The 18557-nt window shown below is 40.9% G+C and overlaps 1 protein-coding gene across 2 annotated transcripts in view; it reads right to left on the bottom strand.

The window, feature by feature from the left end:
* mmp17a (matrix metallopeptidase 17a) overlaps window positions 1-18557 on the bottom strand; it is a 98542-nt gene that overhangs the window by 38569 nt on the left and 41416 nt on the right. For both annotated transcript variants that reach the window (XM_074617922.1, XM_074617923.1), the window contains 2 exons: window positions 14733-14865; window positions 14453-14588 (listed from right to left, as the gene is read on the bottom strand). In XM_074617922.1, the coding sequence (XP_074474023.1) occupies window positions 14453-14588; window positions 14733-14865 (269 nt within the window). The remainder of the gene's footprint in view (window positions 1-14452; window positions 14589-14732; window positions 14866-18557) is intronic.

Here is an 18557-nt window from a genome sequence, read left to right as displayed (position 1 = left end):
CCAGTACTAACCACTGCACTACCGTGCAGCCCTGATTTTCCCATAAACTGTATAATAAGTGGACGTAGTCACCGATTGGTTTGTGGACTGCCGTTTTGGAGCCTCGAGTTCAGCATTTTTTCAATCACAAGCCACGCCCTAAAGCATAACCTGCTTTATCATCTATTTGACTCTAAATTGGATCATAATTTACTAAATGAACATCATGCTGTATTGAAGTAGATGGCACTCGACTTGTGTGACATGCTTCCTTTTGCACGGTGATACGGTCGGTAGGGTGTAGTTCGCTAGAAAGAAAATAGTTCCTATACATGACCCTACAACAAGGTCTGTGGATTATCTTGAGTAACCAGCTCATGATTTATGGAAAGAGATACCGCTGTTGAGTTTCTCAAATGTATTTTTTTTTGGCGCTTTGAGTGCCACAAGCCGAATGCCATCTAGTTGTATTATTGGATATTGGATGGAAGACATCTCTACGGCCGATATCTCCAACACTCAGCAACTCGCACCAAAATAATCTAGGCCGATAAATAGCACTACAGATAAGAGGAAAAATATGTATTTTTGATTTTGGGGTGAACTGTCCCTTTAAGACATTCATTAAATGGAGGGATTCACAGGAAACAATGCTCGTCTTAAAGGATAACTTCAGCATTTTTCAACCTGGACCCTATTTTCCCAAGTGTTTGTGTCTAAAGTGTCTAATGGGGACAACACTTTCTGAAATTGGTCCAGTATTGAGGAAGAATGCTGCAGCCACTAAATAAGCTGTAAAGTAATGAATTTGGGCAACCTGGCACCGTCAAAATATGTCCACTAAAAGTGCTTGTTTTTGCCACTAACAGGCTCAGATTGTTATTATAAGTGTCTGTGAAAACATTATGGAAAGGACCCTACAGAGAAACAAAACCTTTTTCTTACCTTTTCGCTTGATCCGTTCTGTTTGTTATTGTGCGTCTCGCTCGGAGAAGTCTCGTTCTGAAAGCTCACATTGTCAAAATCAGCTAAATATTCAGCCATGACATCGAAAATCTTTTCGATAACACTAAGCTGCACTTTCTGTAGTTCAACACAACAAACTCTGACAACATCGGTGTCCCATGGCACTCCTCTCTCTCCACTCTCACTCACATTTCCACAGTTGTCTGAGCCTGTCAGTGGCAAAAACAAGCACTTTTGGTTGATGGTGCCATTAGGTTGAAAAATACCGAAGTTATCCTTTAAATATTGCTTGGAGTAAATGAACAAGAAGAAGCAGTCAGGTGACATGCTTCTGCAAGGTAACCACCTTTCAATGTGCCCTGCTGTTGTGTGGAAAAGTACTCGCACTGTCTGCAGAATGACATCAGATCAGCGGTTGCTTATGGAATGATGGAAAAAGGCAAATAATGGCTGACTTCTTTATTAAAACAATGAGTTAGTTTGGCTGCACTGTAAACAGATACACTGCTTGCTTTTCTGTTGTATTTCTGACAAAGTAGCTGCTCAAGGTGTGTTAACTATAGGCTGAAATCTTAATTATCAAAATCAAAGTGAAATAGTTGTAATGCTTTCCCACCCCTCTCCCCTTTATGATGCATATGCCAATCCAAATCCATGACAACAATACCTCAGAAAACCTCATCATGTTTGATCAGTTTAGACAAGCTGCACCCGCTATGGGACTTGTCAAACTCAACTATGTGCCAATCACGGTAAACATTTGGGTCGCAAATAGGTTTCAGAGACCGAAGTTCTGTCACTACAAACAATCTTGTTTCATAAAAAAAAAGCCCTCTGTCATTCCCATTCCTTCTTTTTTTTTATTGAAGCTGGCATCTTGAAAGCAGAGTTCCTGTCAAACAAATCATTTGTTTGACACTCATACACAAATCCTTCATGATTAAGAGAGTTTTTTTGTTTTGTTTTTGAGGACTGGTGACTCATTCGTCGGATTGAAGCTTCTCTCCCACAGCTTATGTGTTGCTCTTTTACCAGCCTAGGATCTCTGGCCATGGTGTAAGGTACAGCAGCGACTCATTGTGATGCTTTCAATGGTTCATTTTCCGTCTTGGTTCTTTATCTTTGCTGAGCTCTTTGTTCTGGTTTTAAGAGTTTGGCATTGTTATAAAAAATATATATAATATACCTGAAATACAAGCTGTAGATTCAGCCGATATACAAATCATTTTCAAGGGATGCTGGGCTGCGTATCTCAAGTGACATAATACTCTTCTTATTTGTTGATTTTGGCATGTCTACTGGCCATTTCAAGCATTTCCCAGTGTGAATCGCACCACAGACTCTTGAGGTGCTGAGTCTGAGTGAAACAGGAAGACAGACGGATTGTTTGTCCAGTACTCTGATCCCTGGGACTGGCTCTGTGAACTTGTGCCCACCCTGACAGCTCATCACAGGGGTTTGAAAGTAAATGCTTAGCCCAGCTCACCTACTTACAAGCTGCAATTTGAGTGAGCAAAGTGAGGCTGTGGGTGGCCGTGTGCTTGTCAATGTGCAATGAGAGAGTGCACTGCCGTTGTAACTAGGGATGTCACGGTGAGGACATTTTCCCACCGGTTATTAAACTATAGTGACAACACCGGTGTTACAGATTATCCACCGGACATTTTATAAGAAAAGATGACGCTCAATATATGCTTTCTTTGACCTTTAATGTCGGGTGGATGTGTGTCTGGCCTCTCCGGTCGAGCTTTCGCTGTGGGGTTCCGCAGGTTTCCACCCGGCGCAGCTGCTCCGTGCACACCGGCTGTTACCGCTCCGTCCTCTGCATGGTGATTGCCTCATTAACGTTATGGTTCCCTTATAACATTGTTTTTAAATCAGAAATATTGACAAATAGGCGCTCTCTCGTCCTGTGTGTGTGAAATCTGACTATAAAATAAAAGCAAAACGACAGTGTATGTATGCCCGAACACCGTGTAACACCAGTAACACCGACTACCGCAAATATATTTTTGAGTGTGCTTCCAAATGTATGAGTGTATGCGAGACTCAATTTTGGTTAGCATAAAACAATTTAAGATTATATGGTTAATCTTTTTATACATTTTTAGGGCTGCCCCCTGTTGGTCGATTAGTCGACTAATCTGTCATTTTGGTCTCAGTCAACTAAGATTTATTTAGTTGATTTACGTAATTTTTTCTGCTTTTTCATGCTGAATTACGTCCAAGAAACTTATGAGCATATCTCTGTTAAACACACGATTTAAAAGAGCAATATGTAGGACTGACTGCTAGCGTTTAAAACGGGTAACAGCAGTCCAAATTCAAAAGTTTGGAGCCGTGGCCAATCCGCTCCTCCGTTGTGGCTGATAGCATTTAGCGCAAATTTTCACAATTTGAGGGTTACCTTCTAGACATGACCGTGTTAGCCTCTGGCCAGCAGCAGTATTCAGAATCACTTCACCAACTGTGTGTCTCAAATACTCGCTGCCTTGATAACCCAGAGAGATGTGCCGAGGCTTTTCAGGTCTGGTAGAATCTAATGTTATGTTATCTCTGTTGATCCAGTTGGTTTGCTTGCTTCCATGGCTGCAGAAGGATGTGTTTGTATGCCAATTTTTTCCATATGTGGCAACGACGTGTTGAAATGGGCAGTGGACGGGATCGCACAGATCTAAAATAAAAAACAGACGTTCCAGACCGGACAACACTGTTGTCAGAGAAGCCAGTATTTCAATTCAGCATGTTTTCTTAATCTCTGATGGTCATTTTATGATTGATTACAGTAAATAGATTACATATTGGTCCTTTAAAGTGGTCCCTTTTGTGTGATTCTTTGTGGAGAAACTCATTGTTACAGATCTGTCAATTAAATACAACTAATCAATTAGTCAACAAAATCATATGAGTGTTCCAAATTCTTTGGTCGAGGACAGCCGTATTAATTTTACCAGGTGACACCCACTATTTCATTTCAGAAGAACACACTGCACATCTCCAACACAAAGGAGAGTGTGAACATGATGATGTAGGTAAGAAGAAGATAATGAGGAAAGAGAGACCTACTGTAATATGAGGGAGAGTGAGCAAAAGAGGGAGCAAAAAGCAGACGCGCAGACACCCTACTATGGCAGAAATATTTCTGACAACTCCCCACGGCTTCGTCTTCCACAGTTCTAACTTTAGTCAGAATCAGAGTTTGTTCTCCGTGAGAATGACGAGTTCCTTCAGTTTCAGCGTTTCTCCAGGCTACTACACTCGGAGGGATCGGTGATCACACAGACACATTTCCATCTCTGACAGTGATGTCTCCTTTTCCTCACCCGCAAAAAATGTACCTCATTACAAAAGCTCTTTAAAAATGGCTTGTGTTACAGACTTGTGAGACAGTACGGCAAGATAGAGATATAGAGAGAGAGAGAGAGAGATGGCGATGATACAAGGGCGTAATTGGGGGAGGGTATTTAAATTCATGGCTTAAAAAAAATTTAACTTTGCGAAAGCACTTTCCTCCGTATATCAACTTACAGTAGCAAATAACACAATATGATAAATAGGTCATCATGCCTTCCATGATAAATGGTAGTGTAATAGAATAGATGACTGAGTAATGCTGTGTTCATTTCTGTATTATCGAAGATGAAAGCTGACAATGACAATTCTCATTGTTAACTCATATTCTTGTATCAAAAGCAATGTCCTTCATACTGCCTTTGCTTTGATTGAGGTCCAATTTTAGTGCCTTTTGTTATCAGAATATCACAATACACATTGTCAACAGTGAATCAAAACAAACTTTTTTTTCCCCCCCAACATTACAAAAGGAGGACATATTTGCTTTTAAGTCCTGAGTGCTAGGGAAGACTGCATGTAGCGAAAACAGAGGTGAATCCCAGGGCAGCAAACAATTCAAATGCACTTGTTGCTGCTTTATGTTAGTTTAAAGCAGTGGGTGCTTCTTTCAGATGGATTGTAATGGCTGAACAGTGAGGGGGGGACACTGTTTCGAAATGTTTTAGTGAATCACTGAAAGTATAACCGTAAAACTATAGGATGTAGGGAGGACAAAACTGGGAAATTGAAAAGTGAAGTATACAGAGGGAAAGCATGTCCCATCAGTCCCCAGTGGAAATATGCCCACCCACCATCTCAACCTCCAAACTCTTACTTTCTACCTCACTACCTACAGGGCACTCTTATTACCCAATGTTGACACTGAGTATTGGCATTGGAAATACACTGAGGTGTGAATTTGTCCAATATAGATGTAATTTGTAGGGATACTGGGCTTTCCGACCTTGCGTTAATATGTCTATGAAGTACACAAATCTGCACAATTACCACAGCTGGAGATTGAGACATGTTGATCACCGTGTTTGTATTTACCATGAACGCATCAGTACACTTTGCTGGCTGACGTGTTTTGCAAGTTTTGCACTTCCAAGGTTGCCACAAAACTAGGGATGCTAATTTAGATTTTTTTTTTCTAACCGATTGCCGACCGTCGTTAACCGATCATTAACCGATCATTAACCGTTAGCCGACAAGATCAGTGCCTTGCAGGGGTGCTGTGGTTGAAGTGCCTGACAAGCCACCCAGCTGTAACGATCACCTGATGCACAAACAGGTTAAATGCAGTGTAAGTGCAAAAAAGGCAACTGAATCCCCCAGTTAACCCGTCTGGTAGAGTTAGCAGCCACGATGTCGCGTGCACTGTCGTGGACACATGCAGCCACTTTCCAAGAAAGGTTCAGATTTTAGCTGCGATGTTGTCAGCTGTGTGTTTGCCTGGAGTACTCTGTCAGGGTTTCAAGTGAAGGGAGGTTAGCCCCGAAGTTAGTAACAACTTCGGCCCAGGCTCTCTTAAGGTGGGCTGACCTTTAGGGTGGACCAGTTATTCTCATTTTAGTGACAAGCGGCTCCTTCAAGTTTTGCGCAGTTTAAAAAAAAAAAAAAAAGTTAAATCAATCTTTTAACTGTATTACTGATAGCATTAAATCGGTCAAAATGATTGTTGTTGGTTAACAGTTAATTATTAACATCTCTACACACAACTTTACACACAAATCTGCCATATTTACTTTGGTCCAAACATTATTTCAGGTAACAAAAGGTTCTCTTTCAGGTTCTCTTCTTCTCTTTGTTTTTTGTTGTTGTTTGTCTTTCATGTATTTATGTTTTTTTTTATTGGATTGTTGTCTACTGATTAGTTTCTCTTCTTATTTTGTTTGTTGATTTTTATCACCATTTATTTTTGTTGTATTTCTCTTTTTTTCTTCATTTTTTGTTATTGTTTGTTTTTCTCCTTATGTTGAAAGAGGTCTGTTGTATAAGCCCGTGGCTTTTTGACCTCTCCTGTCACATTTTTTTTTTTTTTTATTATCTGGATTTTATGTCTTGTGTGTGCAAATAAAATAAAATACAAAAACGAAGACGGCAACAATAGGTTCCTGATTTCAGCTCTAAATGCAGGTTTAAGCAAAGTCATGTTTCGGGTCACTATTTCACTCAAATGACAAAACAGAGTATGGGGGTTTGGGGACAAGCAAGAATCAGGAATGCAAACCAATCCTGCTTCCTCTGCCACAGATTAGGAAAAAGTGAAAAACTGACTTTGAAATTAGTTGGACCGACAGAAAACTGATTAAGGTGGACTTCACTTTCTCGACCTATTTAATTCCACTGCACGATTTCCCGCCGTCATTTGACAAATGAGTAAGGCTTACGTGTCGGTAAATGTGTGTGTGTGCTATACACGTGTAGGAGCTTATAAGCTGATATGGAAAGAGACAAACGTTCACACACACACACGCGCACGCAATCTCCTATTGCATTTCACCTGTTTGACTTTTCATTTCCACGTACTTCTTATAGGCCTTTCCGCACGCAGAGTGGTGATTCAGACGCAGGGCGGCAGAGGGGAACGAAGAGAGGGATAGATGGAGGGAGAGAAACAGATGAAGAAAACTTTTGCGGTCCCCCGCCTTCAGCCTCTCAGCAGGCTCTTACCTCCCGTGGCTTTGCTGCTCCACGGAGACATGAGCTGACATCAAAAGTGATGCTAAAATGTACACGCACACATTCACCTCCTGTGCTCCGCTACCCTCCGTAGACATAAGCTGATTACCCCGAAAATTGAAAGCTCATATGCAGACGGTGATTCATACGCGTTTGTAGGTGCTCACATGTAGTGGCACAAACACACTCACAAACATGAGAATGTTTCGCTGACAGAGACACAAACTCATACTGTGCATTACCAAAAACTCCTCATACAGTACTTCTCTTACACACACACTCACACACATACGTTATGTCATTCAGGCTGAAGATGAAAGACATTAAATTAAAAGGCTCTGCATGAGTCTACCCTCTCCCCACAAATCTCTCTCTCTCTCCTTTCACTCTCTATCCTGACTATCACAGTCGCCAACTCCGAGATGGCGATGCGAAGTTCTGGAGAAAAATATAATGGTCCCCTAATAAGATAACACTCAATAACAGCTATAGTTATTCTTAAGGGTCCACCAAGCAATTTCACAGGTTGGTGGCCTCAAATGGCGGCAGAGAGATAAATTCTGAGGACTTCAATACCCTAGAAATATGTCGTGGCCATGTCAATAAACTCTTCTGGGTGGCAGAACTGCTTTGTTATACAGACACAATGATGGATTCGTGATTGGCTAATAATAGAGGGGCACCTCTCATATAGGCTATACGAGGGGAAGCTCAAGGTGAACGTGATTTCAACACTCTATTACTCAAGATAATTCAAAAAGAGCCCAGCAGTGCTGTGATTATCTCCGTTTGTTCAAGTTGCATATAAACAAGGATGTATTTTTGAGAATGTATTCATCTAAAATAACATATCAGGCAATAAATAACAGCGATTCCTGTCTCCTGTGCAAATTCCCAAGCTTGCTTCTTTCTGCTTTTTTATTATCTATTTTTGACGAATTTGTGCACCGAAATAAAGTACATGAGTGGAATCAACAAAATTGATGCTCAACTTCTTCTCAAGAGTGCATCTGTGTGACAACAAACATACTGTCAATATGAGGAAATGAGTCTAAGATGAGAGTGCATACATACAAGAATGCATACATTTGTGGGTGGTTATCACCAGACAAAAAAACAAAACAAAAAAACAGTTAGATTGTGCTTCATTGTTTAATTCAGTCAAAATCCAACAATGATGATATATAATCGTGTTTATTTCTCATTATTAGTATTAGTGTTAGTGCATTTTATGGAAGCATTTTTGGCAAGGTCGGTCCAGCACTTTGGTCCAGAATGAAATATGACATTTTGTGCATATATTCATGGTTCCAAGATGATATATCCGGATGACTTTGGTGATCTCCTGACTAATCCTGTTGATCAGCAGTTCAAAATTGTTGTTTGTCCAATTCTTTGGTTTATGACCAAATACCAAAACTAATGACTTTCCCACTACTCTCATCTGTACTTTGTTTTTAGTGCTAATTTAACAAATGTTAGCATGATAACATTCTAAACTAAGGTGTTGAACATAGTAAACCTTATCATGTTATCATTGTGAGCATGTTAGCACCCTGACGTTAGCATTTAGCTCAAAGCACCGCTGAGTACAGCCTCACAGAGCTGCTAGCATGGCTACAGTCCTTTAACACAGGCATATATCGGTATCTTGTTCCTTATTAGGCACATAGCCTTCATAGCTGGATATGATAAATGCATGGATGTATAATAAGACATGGATACGGCGCCGCCGCTCAGCCTTGCTTACATTTTTTCTTTTTTTTTTTACACTTGCCACTCCTGATATTGGAGCAAAAAATCCCCCTTTGGCCCAAAAAACACCAAAAAGCATTTTCCCCATTTCCACCACTGCAAAAGAGACGTCTATACAACTGTTGACGGGACACCTCGAACAGCAAACAAGGTCAATTATGACTCTTTCTATTATGAATTTTTGAACCATGGAGGTTTTATATTTGGTAAATGTTTGGTTTTTGGTAAACCCATATGCTAGAAAACTTTTTTGGCATTGCTCGTCAGGCGAGCAATTCTCATTGGAATGAATAGGCGCCATCTTGGGGTCCGATATCCAGTTCTTATAATACATCCATGGCTAAATGGCATAGATTACCCCATAGGGAGTTCTATTGTATCCTCTCAGACCTGCAATTTTGGATTTTCCATTAACGTTTTCAAGATCTCGCCATACCAGATTCAAATGCCACATTATGTAGAAATCAAATGAATTCAACTTGTTTTTCTTAGTTTGGAAATGGTGTAAGAATTGAATTACCTCATGGATACTAAACAAGACATATCCCAATTATTCCATAGGTGCCAAAGGACCAAGAGAATGAAAAACCGTTATGCTGTGGTATGCCCGGCCATTACCGCTCGCAGCTTTATATTATTACTTCTCATAGTCCCAGAGCTATAGGACTATAACATACCGGTGCCATTGGATACGGCCGTGACATTTCTTTACACTCACTAACAACTGTGAGCTATGGCTATAATTAGTACTTTGATGGACCCCTGCTGCTGAGTTATGACTATGGCTACACTTAATATTCTCATTACCGACCGCCTTCCACTTTGAATATGGCTCCACTGTATTTAAATAACCCTCAGTGGGTTTGGAGTGCTCGGCCACACCATGCAGGTCTCACAAAACAATGACTTTGAGCTTTAGGGGTATGTTAATGCAATAATAATAATCACTCCGTGTTAGGAGCATGACGCCACTGTGGATTTACATCTATGATGGATTTTCAGGGTAATTGAGTGTGCGTGCATGTTCCTACAATCACTCATTCTTGTACTCACTTCATTAGAAAGATGACAAGTCTAAAGAGACGGATGAGAGTTGGTGATTTTTCAATCCAGCATCCAGTCAGCAAAACCCACCCACTGTGTCTGACTAAATAGATGCAGAAGGGAAAGATGCAATCTTCCTCTTCATGTTTGCTTCTTGTTTTATATCTCTCCTGTTCGTTATCCTCCTCCCCATCTTTTTCCCTCCTCCACTCAGCTCGCTACACACCTATCCGTTTGAGTTATCAGTCGGGCCGCTAATGACTGCCAGGCTGTCTGCTGTGATAATGGGCTAACAATATGAGATAATGAGCTAACAGTGGGCTCTTACGCAACTGGGCTGTAACGCACTTGGCGGAGTGCAGTGTGCTGTATGGACGTGTGTGTGAGAGAAAGAGAAAAAGAGGTAAGCAGGAGTTAAATTGGGGATTAAGGGATCAGCCCTGGCACAAAGACTCCCAGACATCATCACAAAAATAATTTACTTATATTTCTATTGCGGGAAAAAACGCATTACTTGAATCCATGTCCCTAAAATGAATGGCTAAGTCTGACCCCTTATCTTTTTCCTCCCCTCTATGAAATAACTGACACTCACCACCTCTGCACATTTTAAGAACACAATGATGTGATTGATGTGTGTGAACAAGCAGAGGAGAGTGTGAAGCGCCAGGCAGACGGACATTGTCAATCGTGCCTCTCATCTATATATGAGGGAAAACTCGACGTGCACGGTTCCCTGAGGATTTCAACAATCTATTACTTAAGATAGCTAAGAGTCCAGCAGTGAATGTGATTATCTCTGTTTGTTCAAACTGCATGCAAACAATTGTGCAGTTTTGAGAATGTAATAATACTAATACTACATAACATTTCCGGTAATAAATAACAGCAATTGCTGCCTCCTGTACAATTCCAGTGCCAGCTTCTTTTTCCATCATGAACAATGTAATCACACTTTTTATTGTCTATTTTTGACAAATTTGTGCACCAAAAGAAAGTCCACGAGTGGAATCAGCAAATTCATGTTCAATTTCTCAAGAGTGCATCTGTGTGAGAACAAAAATATTGTCAATATGAGTCTAAGTTGAGTCAAATATCGACAACAGGGGTCGGCAACTTTTTTGATATAAAGCGCCATTTTTTAAATGTCCTTGTTAAATCAGTGTGCCATGTCAACATTAAAGCAGCAGTGGGTAGAAATGGAGCAAATATGATTAAAAAAAAGTATTTTTTATAAATTAGTCACTATATCCTGACAGTAGTGCATGAGAAAAAAAAAAGATTTGTCTCTGTGTCCTCCGGTGCTCCTAATGGCATCTGCAAGGTTTCACAGACCGGAGGAAAACAACCAATCAGAGCCGAGCTGGAGCCTTGCCGTCTCTGAGCAGCTTTCAATCACTCGCAAACTCCGATCAAACGGTCCAACTAAGCAGCGCTGATCAAATATGAATCAATATTCTGTTACTGTAATGCCTATTTCTCGCAACAAAAGTTTTCAGAAACATCTTGTCCTATGGTTGCCTACCCCTGATCTACAAGAATGCATACATTTGAGGGTGGTTATCTTCACCAGCCTCATAAAGAAAACATTTAACAGTTAGATTGTGCCTCATTGTGTGTAGTGCTGCATGGAAAGTACTATCAAAAGCAATCACAGATAAAGAGTAATCTTTTGTATTTTGTGCTTCTCAGACCTTGGGGACTACAGCAATTGTGTTTTGAACTTGATTAATAAAGTTATTTTATGTGTCCTTTCTGCTTTTATTCTATTTTATCCTGCTTGTTCTGACTTAGTAACTCCATATTTGATTTATAAAACATCAATAAACCCATTTATTTATACACCCTTCCTGGCTGTTAAATGAAATAATTAAAATGAATATATTGATGCAATATGTAGCGATATAAATAGTTGTACTTTTCTTTAATCTGACTGATGTGGTGGATCAGAATACATTTAATATGGCTGTTAGATTGCATCTGACTCATTAGCTGTTTTGCGCATTATCTCCATTCTGTCAGCCCTGTTCACCCGTATAATCTAATAAAGCAAAGACACCATGAAATATTAGATGATAAAAATAATTTTTCCAAAACCGAGCAGTGAGGGAATCGCTATGCGCTACAACATCAGCTGAACAGAGACAGAAGCCGAAAGCGCGACCACAGAGAATTACAGAGGCGGCCAATCTATGCAGAATATCAATGCTTTGTTGTGGCGCTTTGCTGAAAATCTGCACCATATGGATATCTCTCTGGATCTGAAGCCAGCACACAGTGCACAACTGGTCCAGCGCACTGTTCTACAAATCTGAGCGCCGTGAATACAAAGGTGCTTCACTGGACGGAAGACAAACCTGACTTTTTTCACAGCGGAGTGAGCTGACGGGAGCACGGCGTATGATTGGCAGCAGAACAAAGACGAGAAAGAAAGTTAAAGCCCATCAGGGAGGCAAAGCATACTCGCTTGTGTGTGCGTGCATGTATACTGTATTCATGTGTGTCTCTAGATTTCTAAAATTATGCGCATATTCATACTCTTCACACACACACAAACACCAGCTTACAGCAGCTTATTGTTGAATCAGCCCTGATAGCTTGTGTGAATCAGCACAGACCAACCATGGCCTCCCCCTCTGCTGTCTAACACTATACGCTACGGTACCTCAGGTGGTCACGAATCCATATTATTCCATCATGGGAAAACTACAAAACACCCCGCCTTTGCTCTTTGGGAATCAAACATACAACTCTCTTCTTCCACCACCTGTAGGCTTGAAAGGTGGCTCTGAAAAGTTCATACGATGCTTCTTGTGGAGGACAGAGCTTGGATTCACAGCAGTTGAAATTGATTCCAACAGCCAGAGTCACGGCTAAAAGCCTTTCAAAATCAAGTTTTCCAATCCATAGAAACCCCTCGAAGCACTCCCGCAGCATTCTACACTTCTCTGCTGTTGATGGTCATGTTTAGTGAATTTCAAACAATCCTCTCTTTTCCATTAGATAACTAAATGCACTAGTTCTGGTGGAGCTTTTGAGAAATGTGCAGGTGATGACGTGAGAAGGTAGTAATGCATTTAGCTGTGTTGCGTAGAGGCTGGAAGGTTCTGAACATTGGCTGAACACCAGAGAATTGGACTATGTTGCAGGAGTGCTTTTAGAAGTTTTTATGGTCTCCCAGAATGCAGGGTTACTTGAGGTTCATAGAGTCTCCAAAGCGCTTATAGTTAGGGCTGGCCCAAGGCTGGCTCAGGCTGCCTCGAACCGGCCCTTAGTTATGCTGCTATAGGCCTAGACTGCCGGGGGACTTCCTATCACACACTGAGCTCCTCTCTCCTTCTCTCTCCCTCTCCATCTGGATGCATTCATGTCCAATTAATGCATGTTACTAACTTGATTTATTCCCAGGAGTCTTTGTGCTTTCTCGTCTCGCAGGTATGCATGGATCGGGGTTACACCTGGATCGTGGTTGCGTCTGCTGCCTGCTCGACATCCACAGCTACTATCATTATCATCAGCCATATTACTATTATTATTACTGCCACCATTACTTCTATTATTATTAATAGCAGTCATATTTCTATTATTATTAATGCTATTATTACTGCTGAATTACTGAATCACATACCATTGCCGTTGACATATTACAGTATGCAACTCTGGACATTACAGCGGCATAAAGACCCCACAATGCAATGCGGTAGTGACGACAACATTTGTAACAGACGTTGATGGACAGCTCTATAACGTCAATAAAGCTTCAGTGGAAGTATAAGATTTCACTTTGCTAGGTGTAATATGCATTTTAATATTATTCAGACTTTGATTCTCACAAATTGTTGTTTTGGTCACATGAGGTTGGCATGGGTTACAATGGTTACGCGTCTACAACTGCCAATTTACAATTACTGCTCAGTGCATATGATAAGATACATACTACTGTTTATTCACACAAAATTGAACAATAGTACACATATTGGGTATAAAGTGCATAGTATGCGATTTTGGAATTGCAGTAGAACTGCATGGACTTAGACTGGATCTAATTAATATATATGGCAATCTTTCGCAAACTTTCTGTACCTTGTTGCAATAATGAGGGGACTTTGGCAGATAGCAATTTTTAATCACTTAAACCAGCATTCTATTTTATAAGTTTAATGAGGCATCTGAGTCTCTGTGCTTCCTTTGAGAGGGCAGATGTGTTTGTTGTTTACTAAAGGTCTCTCTAATCAGCTTGCCACTTTTACAAAATGCCTTTCCTTTGAGCCAGAATTGATCCGGAGAGCAAAATATTTCCGGTTTGAGGAAGAGTCCTCTAATCTAATCTATCAAAGGATGGACAGATGGGGGGTGGGGGGGATTTCTGATTTATTGCTGACTGCACTGCACTGATGTGATGTGCTGGACTGGATCCGTACAGAACTGCATTAGGCTCAGATATACGGATCTGATATGCGACACATAAATTATGCTGAAACACACATTATATTAAACAAACTCGACTGATGATTCTCAACCATGGAGTGGATGGGCATGTGCATTTTCAACTTCCATTATAGATAGTAGCGGTAAATAGTGTAACTTACTGCACATATTATTCAGCTCATTTCTCAATTTTCTGTTGATTACAGTATCATAGTGATGTCAACATGGTGTCTATTAGACTTTATATTTTCATTGCTCCTACCTCCAGGACAGATGCCTCTTATTCCATTTGTTCTGAGGAGTTGGGCTTCGTTTCCTGCGGCCCACTGTCACCTCAGCCTCAGACACATCTGGCAGAGAACATCTGGGTGTTGTCATTAGGCCCAGTGTGGCTTGGTCTAAAGAGGAGAGGAGAAGAGGCTATAGTTGGTGGTTTTAAGAGTTGAACTGCATTATATCATTCACTCTTCTAGATATATTTCCTCCATCCAGCAGTACCAACCACCCCCACATGATTCCCAAAAACAAACACAGCCACATACCTAAGACTCCGGTCTCCTTCAGCCCTCCGTACTTCTGCATGGCTTTGATGGCCTTGGTCAGGGCCTCCTTGGTCTGGAGTTGACCAGTCACTGGGTCAGGGGGAGGGAGGTAGCCAAACTTACTCAGCCAGTCCTGGAAGGAAAACAGCAGACACAGTTCAAGAGTCATCCCAGGCATTTCAAGGACTCCAAGTATCCCAAATCTGCTGAGAAGCCCCTCTGACACCTGTTCATGTTTACTGTCTGTGGATATTATGTGTCTCTGTGCACATTCAGGTTGTGTGAGAGCTTCAGCAAAGTGGCAATGGTGAGCTGGAAGGTTGAAAATTATTATAATTTGCACCAGATGTCATTCTGCATCTACTAAGGTAAATTACAGTATCCAAGGTGTTATTTCACACACGCATTTTGACAGGAAAGATAGGAAACGGAAGAAGAGGCATGACGTGCGATTACATGTTATGCACTTTGGACCACAAGGCCATGAGGAAGCCCCCATCTCTAGTCTTGCTCTTTTTTGTCTTTCTCCTGTGTTGTTATGCTAAGAGCTACACATGGTAAAGGACATTTGATTTGCAGGGAACGGAGTGTTGCTGACGGAGCTTAACAGTTTCATCAAAACAGACAATCAAGAGCAAGATACAGACATATTTTTAAAGTCAATTTGATTTGAATTTTATACAAATGTCATGTAACATATACGTTTACATTATGCTTTAATACCCTGGTGACCTGTCCAAGGTGTCATGCCCAATGCCAGCTGAGATTGGCTTCAGTGGATGGATGGATGGTTGGACATTACATTTTACATGTGTATGACATGAATTCAAAGAATGATACGGCTGAGTAGGCTCACAAAAAAAAAACATAGTCCAGCAAAAAGGGCACGGTCAAACATGAGCAAATGCAGATATTCATGCTGACTGTGGGCGTTGGGGTCAACCACACACACACACACTTCTTTGCTATCGATTGAGGCCGCGGCTTCATCGGTCAGAGTTCGCCATAACTCCATGCGATGTGAATATACAAACTTTGCGCATGTGTGACCGTGCCCTAACACTGCAAATCCATTTCCATTTGAGACCAATGAAGTTGCTGCCAACCAAAGCAGACAAGCTGACATTGATTGGATTTGGTAGGATCCGATTGATGGATGGATGCAACCGAGCTGCAACTTGAGCGTTGCCGTTTCCTCTCTTGCCTTTCCTCCCCTAAAATCTCTCTTTGTCTTGTTTCTCCCTTCCCCTCATCTGTCTCCACCCGACTAAATCCTCCTCCTCCCTCCTCATGATCTGGCAGCCAATATGGTGGTGACGCTGAGCGATAGCAAGGCATCCCTTCTGTATTGACAACACTGGGAAAAGCCCATTAACTGAATGATTTAGCTCTAGTGAAGCTCTCTGTTGGCTGATATTTGCCTCCTCATCCTTGGCTTTGCCATCCCCGAAGAGGGCTTGGGAAAGGTTTAATGGGGGTATGTAATTGACCTTTGGTACCATCAGGCAGGATGAGTACACAACAATTTCCTGAGAGAGTTTCAAACTGTGTTGCCGTGTGTGACCGGGAGAGGTCAAACAATTCAAAAGAAAAAAGTTAAAGGGAAGGGAAGTTAAATTGTCTATAAATCAACAAAGAACATACATGATGACACAATTTTCCAAACGTTTGCTGGTGAAGATTAGTAAGTAGTAAAGTTGTATCACCAACATCCCTAAAAAGAAGTCAGATGGGTCAAGAAATGAGCTGTCAGACAATTGCGGTTATAAACTAAATCCCAGGTTGGGGTTGAGTTGTTGAAAAAACCTATCACAGTTAACAGTGTCTTGGTGTCCGAAATCTATACTGCACACTAGCACACTTGAGTATGTAGTGTTGAAAAAGTAATCACATTAAGTATACTTAAACCAGACAGTATGCTTACACAATGGTTGATTTTTAAGTGTACTGTTGGACATTATTCCTCCACAATGCAATGCACAAAAAACATGGAGGAGCAGCTCTAACTGATTTCCAATGGTGGTGAGAGAGCTCCAGAAAAAATATTGGAAAACAAAAAAAAGTATTAAATCTCAACCCATTTCCCAAAGTTGCAGTTTGACATCTGACATTGGACGATTAGTTTACCTAAAAGGGTAAAGTATGTTTGTCAGGGTGCTAACCCATGACCTATAAGAGTGGGTTGCACACTACTATTTATTCCATTCTGCCGGCACAATCAATCTTTAGGCAAGGCAAGGCAAGGCAGCTTTATTTGTATAGCACATTTCAACAACAGGGCAATTCAAAGTGCTTTACAGAAACATTCAAGAACATTGCGACAAAATGCAAAAGAACATTAAGAAATAATTAAAAACATTAAAACATTAAGGATTAGAAAATAAAAACAAGGTAAAAATAAAAGCTAGGATAGAAGCTAAAATTGCATAAAACTCAAAAGAGTAAAAGTTATAGTGCAGTGTCAGAATAAAAGGCACCCGCAAACAGGAAAGTTTTAAGCTTTGTTTTAAAAGAAGTGAGAGTTGGAGCGGTCCTGCAGGTTTCTGGGAGCTTGTTCCAGATATTTGGTGCATAAAAACTGAACGCTGCTTCTGCATGTTTAGTTCTGACTCTGGGGACACTAAGCAGACCTGATCCAGATGACCTGAGAGGTCTGGATGGTTCATAACACAGCAGAAGATCAGAAATGTATTTTGGCCCTAAACCATTTAGTGCTTTGTAAACCAGCAGCAAGTAGTATAAGACTGGTGCGTTTGCGCGTGCATGTGAAATGCGCGTGCGCGCGTGCGCGCGCGCGCGCGCGTGTGCGTGTGTGTGTGTGGGGATACAGGTGAACCCTTGGTGACCCTGGTGTCCTTTTTGTAACCCTAGGGCTGATGTTAATTATTGGTAGTTGTCCAAAGGTGTCTGCTGTATGTGTTATCAGTTGCTCCACAACAAAAAAGAAGACCCCATCCTGTGGATCCTGATGCAGATAAAAAATACAGGTGTATACCAATATGTGTCTTTATTACCGTATCATTAAAAGTTCAAACAAACCCCTGGTCCCTGTGACCAAATGTTTTTGCTTTTTGGTGTTTCCACAGAAGACCCATACTGTTGATCCTGAGTCAGATAAAAAAAAAAAGTCGGTTGTATCCAAGATGTTATCAGTTGCTCAGTAAACAAAAGAAGACCCCCTCCTGTGGATACTGGTTCAGTGAACAAAACACAGTTGTATACCTATATGTGAACTCCGTTGTATCCAAGAGGTGTCTTTTTTATTACAGTATCATTAAAAGTTCAAACAAAGCCTAGTGTGCTGTGGTCAAAATGTTTATGGCTTTTGATGCTGTGGTGGTTGGTACTGTTTGCAGGCTATAGCAGCATGGATCCTGTAACCATATGTTTGTTTGTGAGAGGGTGTATGGATTAGCGTTGTTCGTAGTCGATATTAACATGTATCCAGGACAAATGGTGTGAGAAGGGAAGTATGTCATCTCCTTCATGTCATCTCCTAAAATTCTTTATGAGATGTATCTGTGAGAGGGGGTGGGGTATGGGGTGGTATTGTTTGTAATAGATATCAGCATGTATCCAGGGACAAATGGGGTGGATGTGAGCGGGATGGGGGTCATCTCTTGTATGCCATCTCCTAAAATTCTTTAGGAGATGTATCTGTGCTGTAATGATTTGTTAACATTTTAAATTGGTAGATGTGTGTTAGTACACCACTAATTTTGCTTGTAGTCATCTCCCAAAAAAAAAAAAAGCGGTGCAATGTCGGTAGAGTTACAATATAGTGGGTTTTTAAAAAAAAAAAAAAAATGTATGTAGTGTGAATGG

This window comes from Sebastes fasciatus, chromosome 19 (assembly GCF_043250625.1).
Source record: "Sebastes fasciatus isolate fSebFas1 chromosome 19, fSebFas1.pri, whole genome shotgun sequence".
NCBI classification, from domain to species: Eukaryota; Metazoa; Chordata; class Actinopteri; order Perciformes; family Sebastidae; genus Sebastes; species Sebastes fasciatus.
The sequence above is the reverse complement of the archived record's forward strand: the minus strand, read 5'-3'. Positions and strand labels throughout refer to the sequence as shown.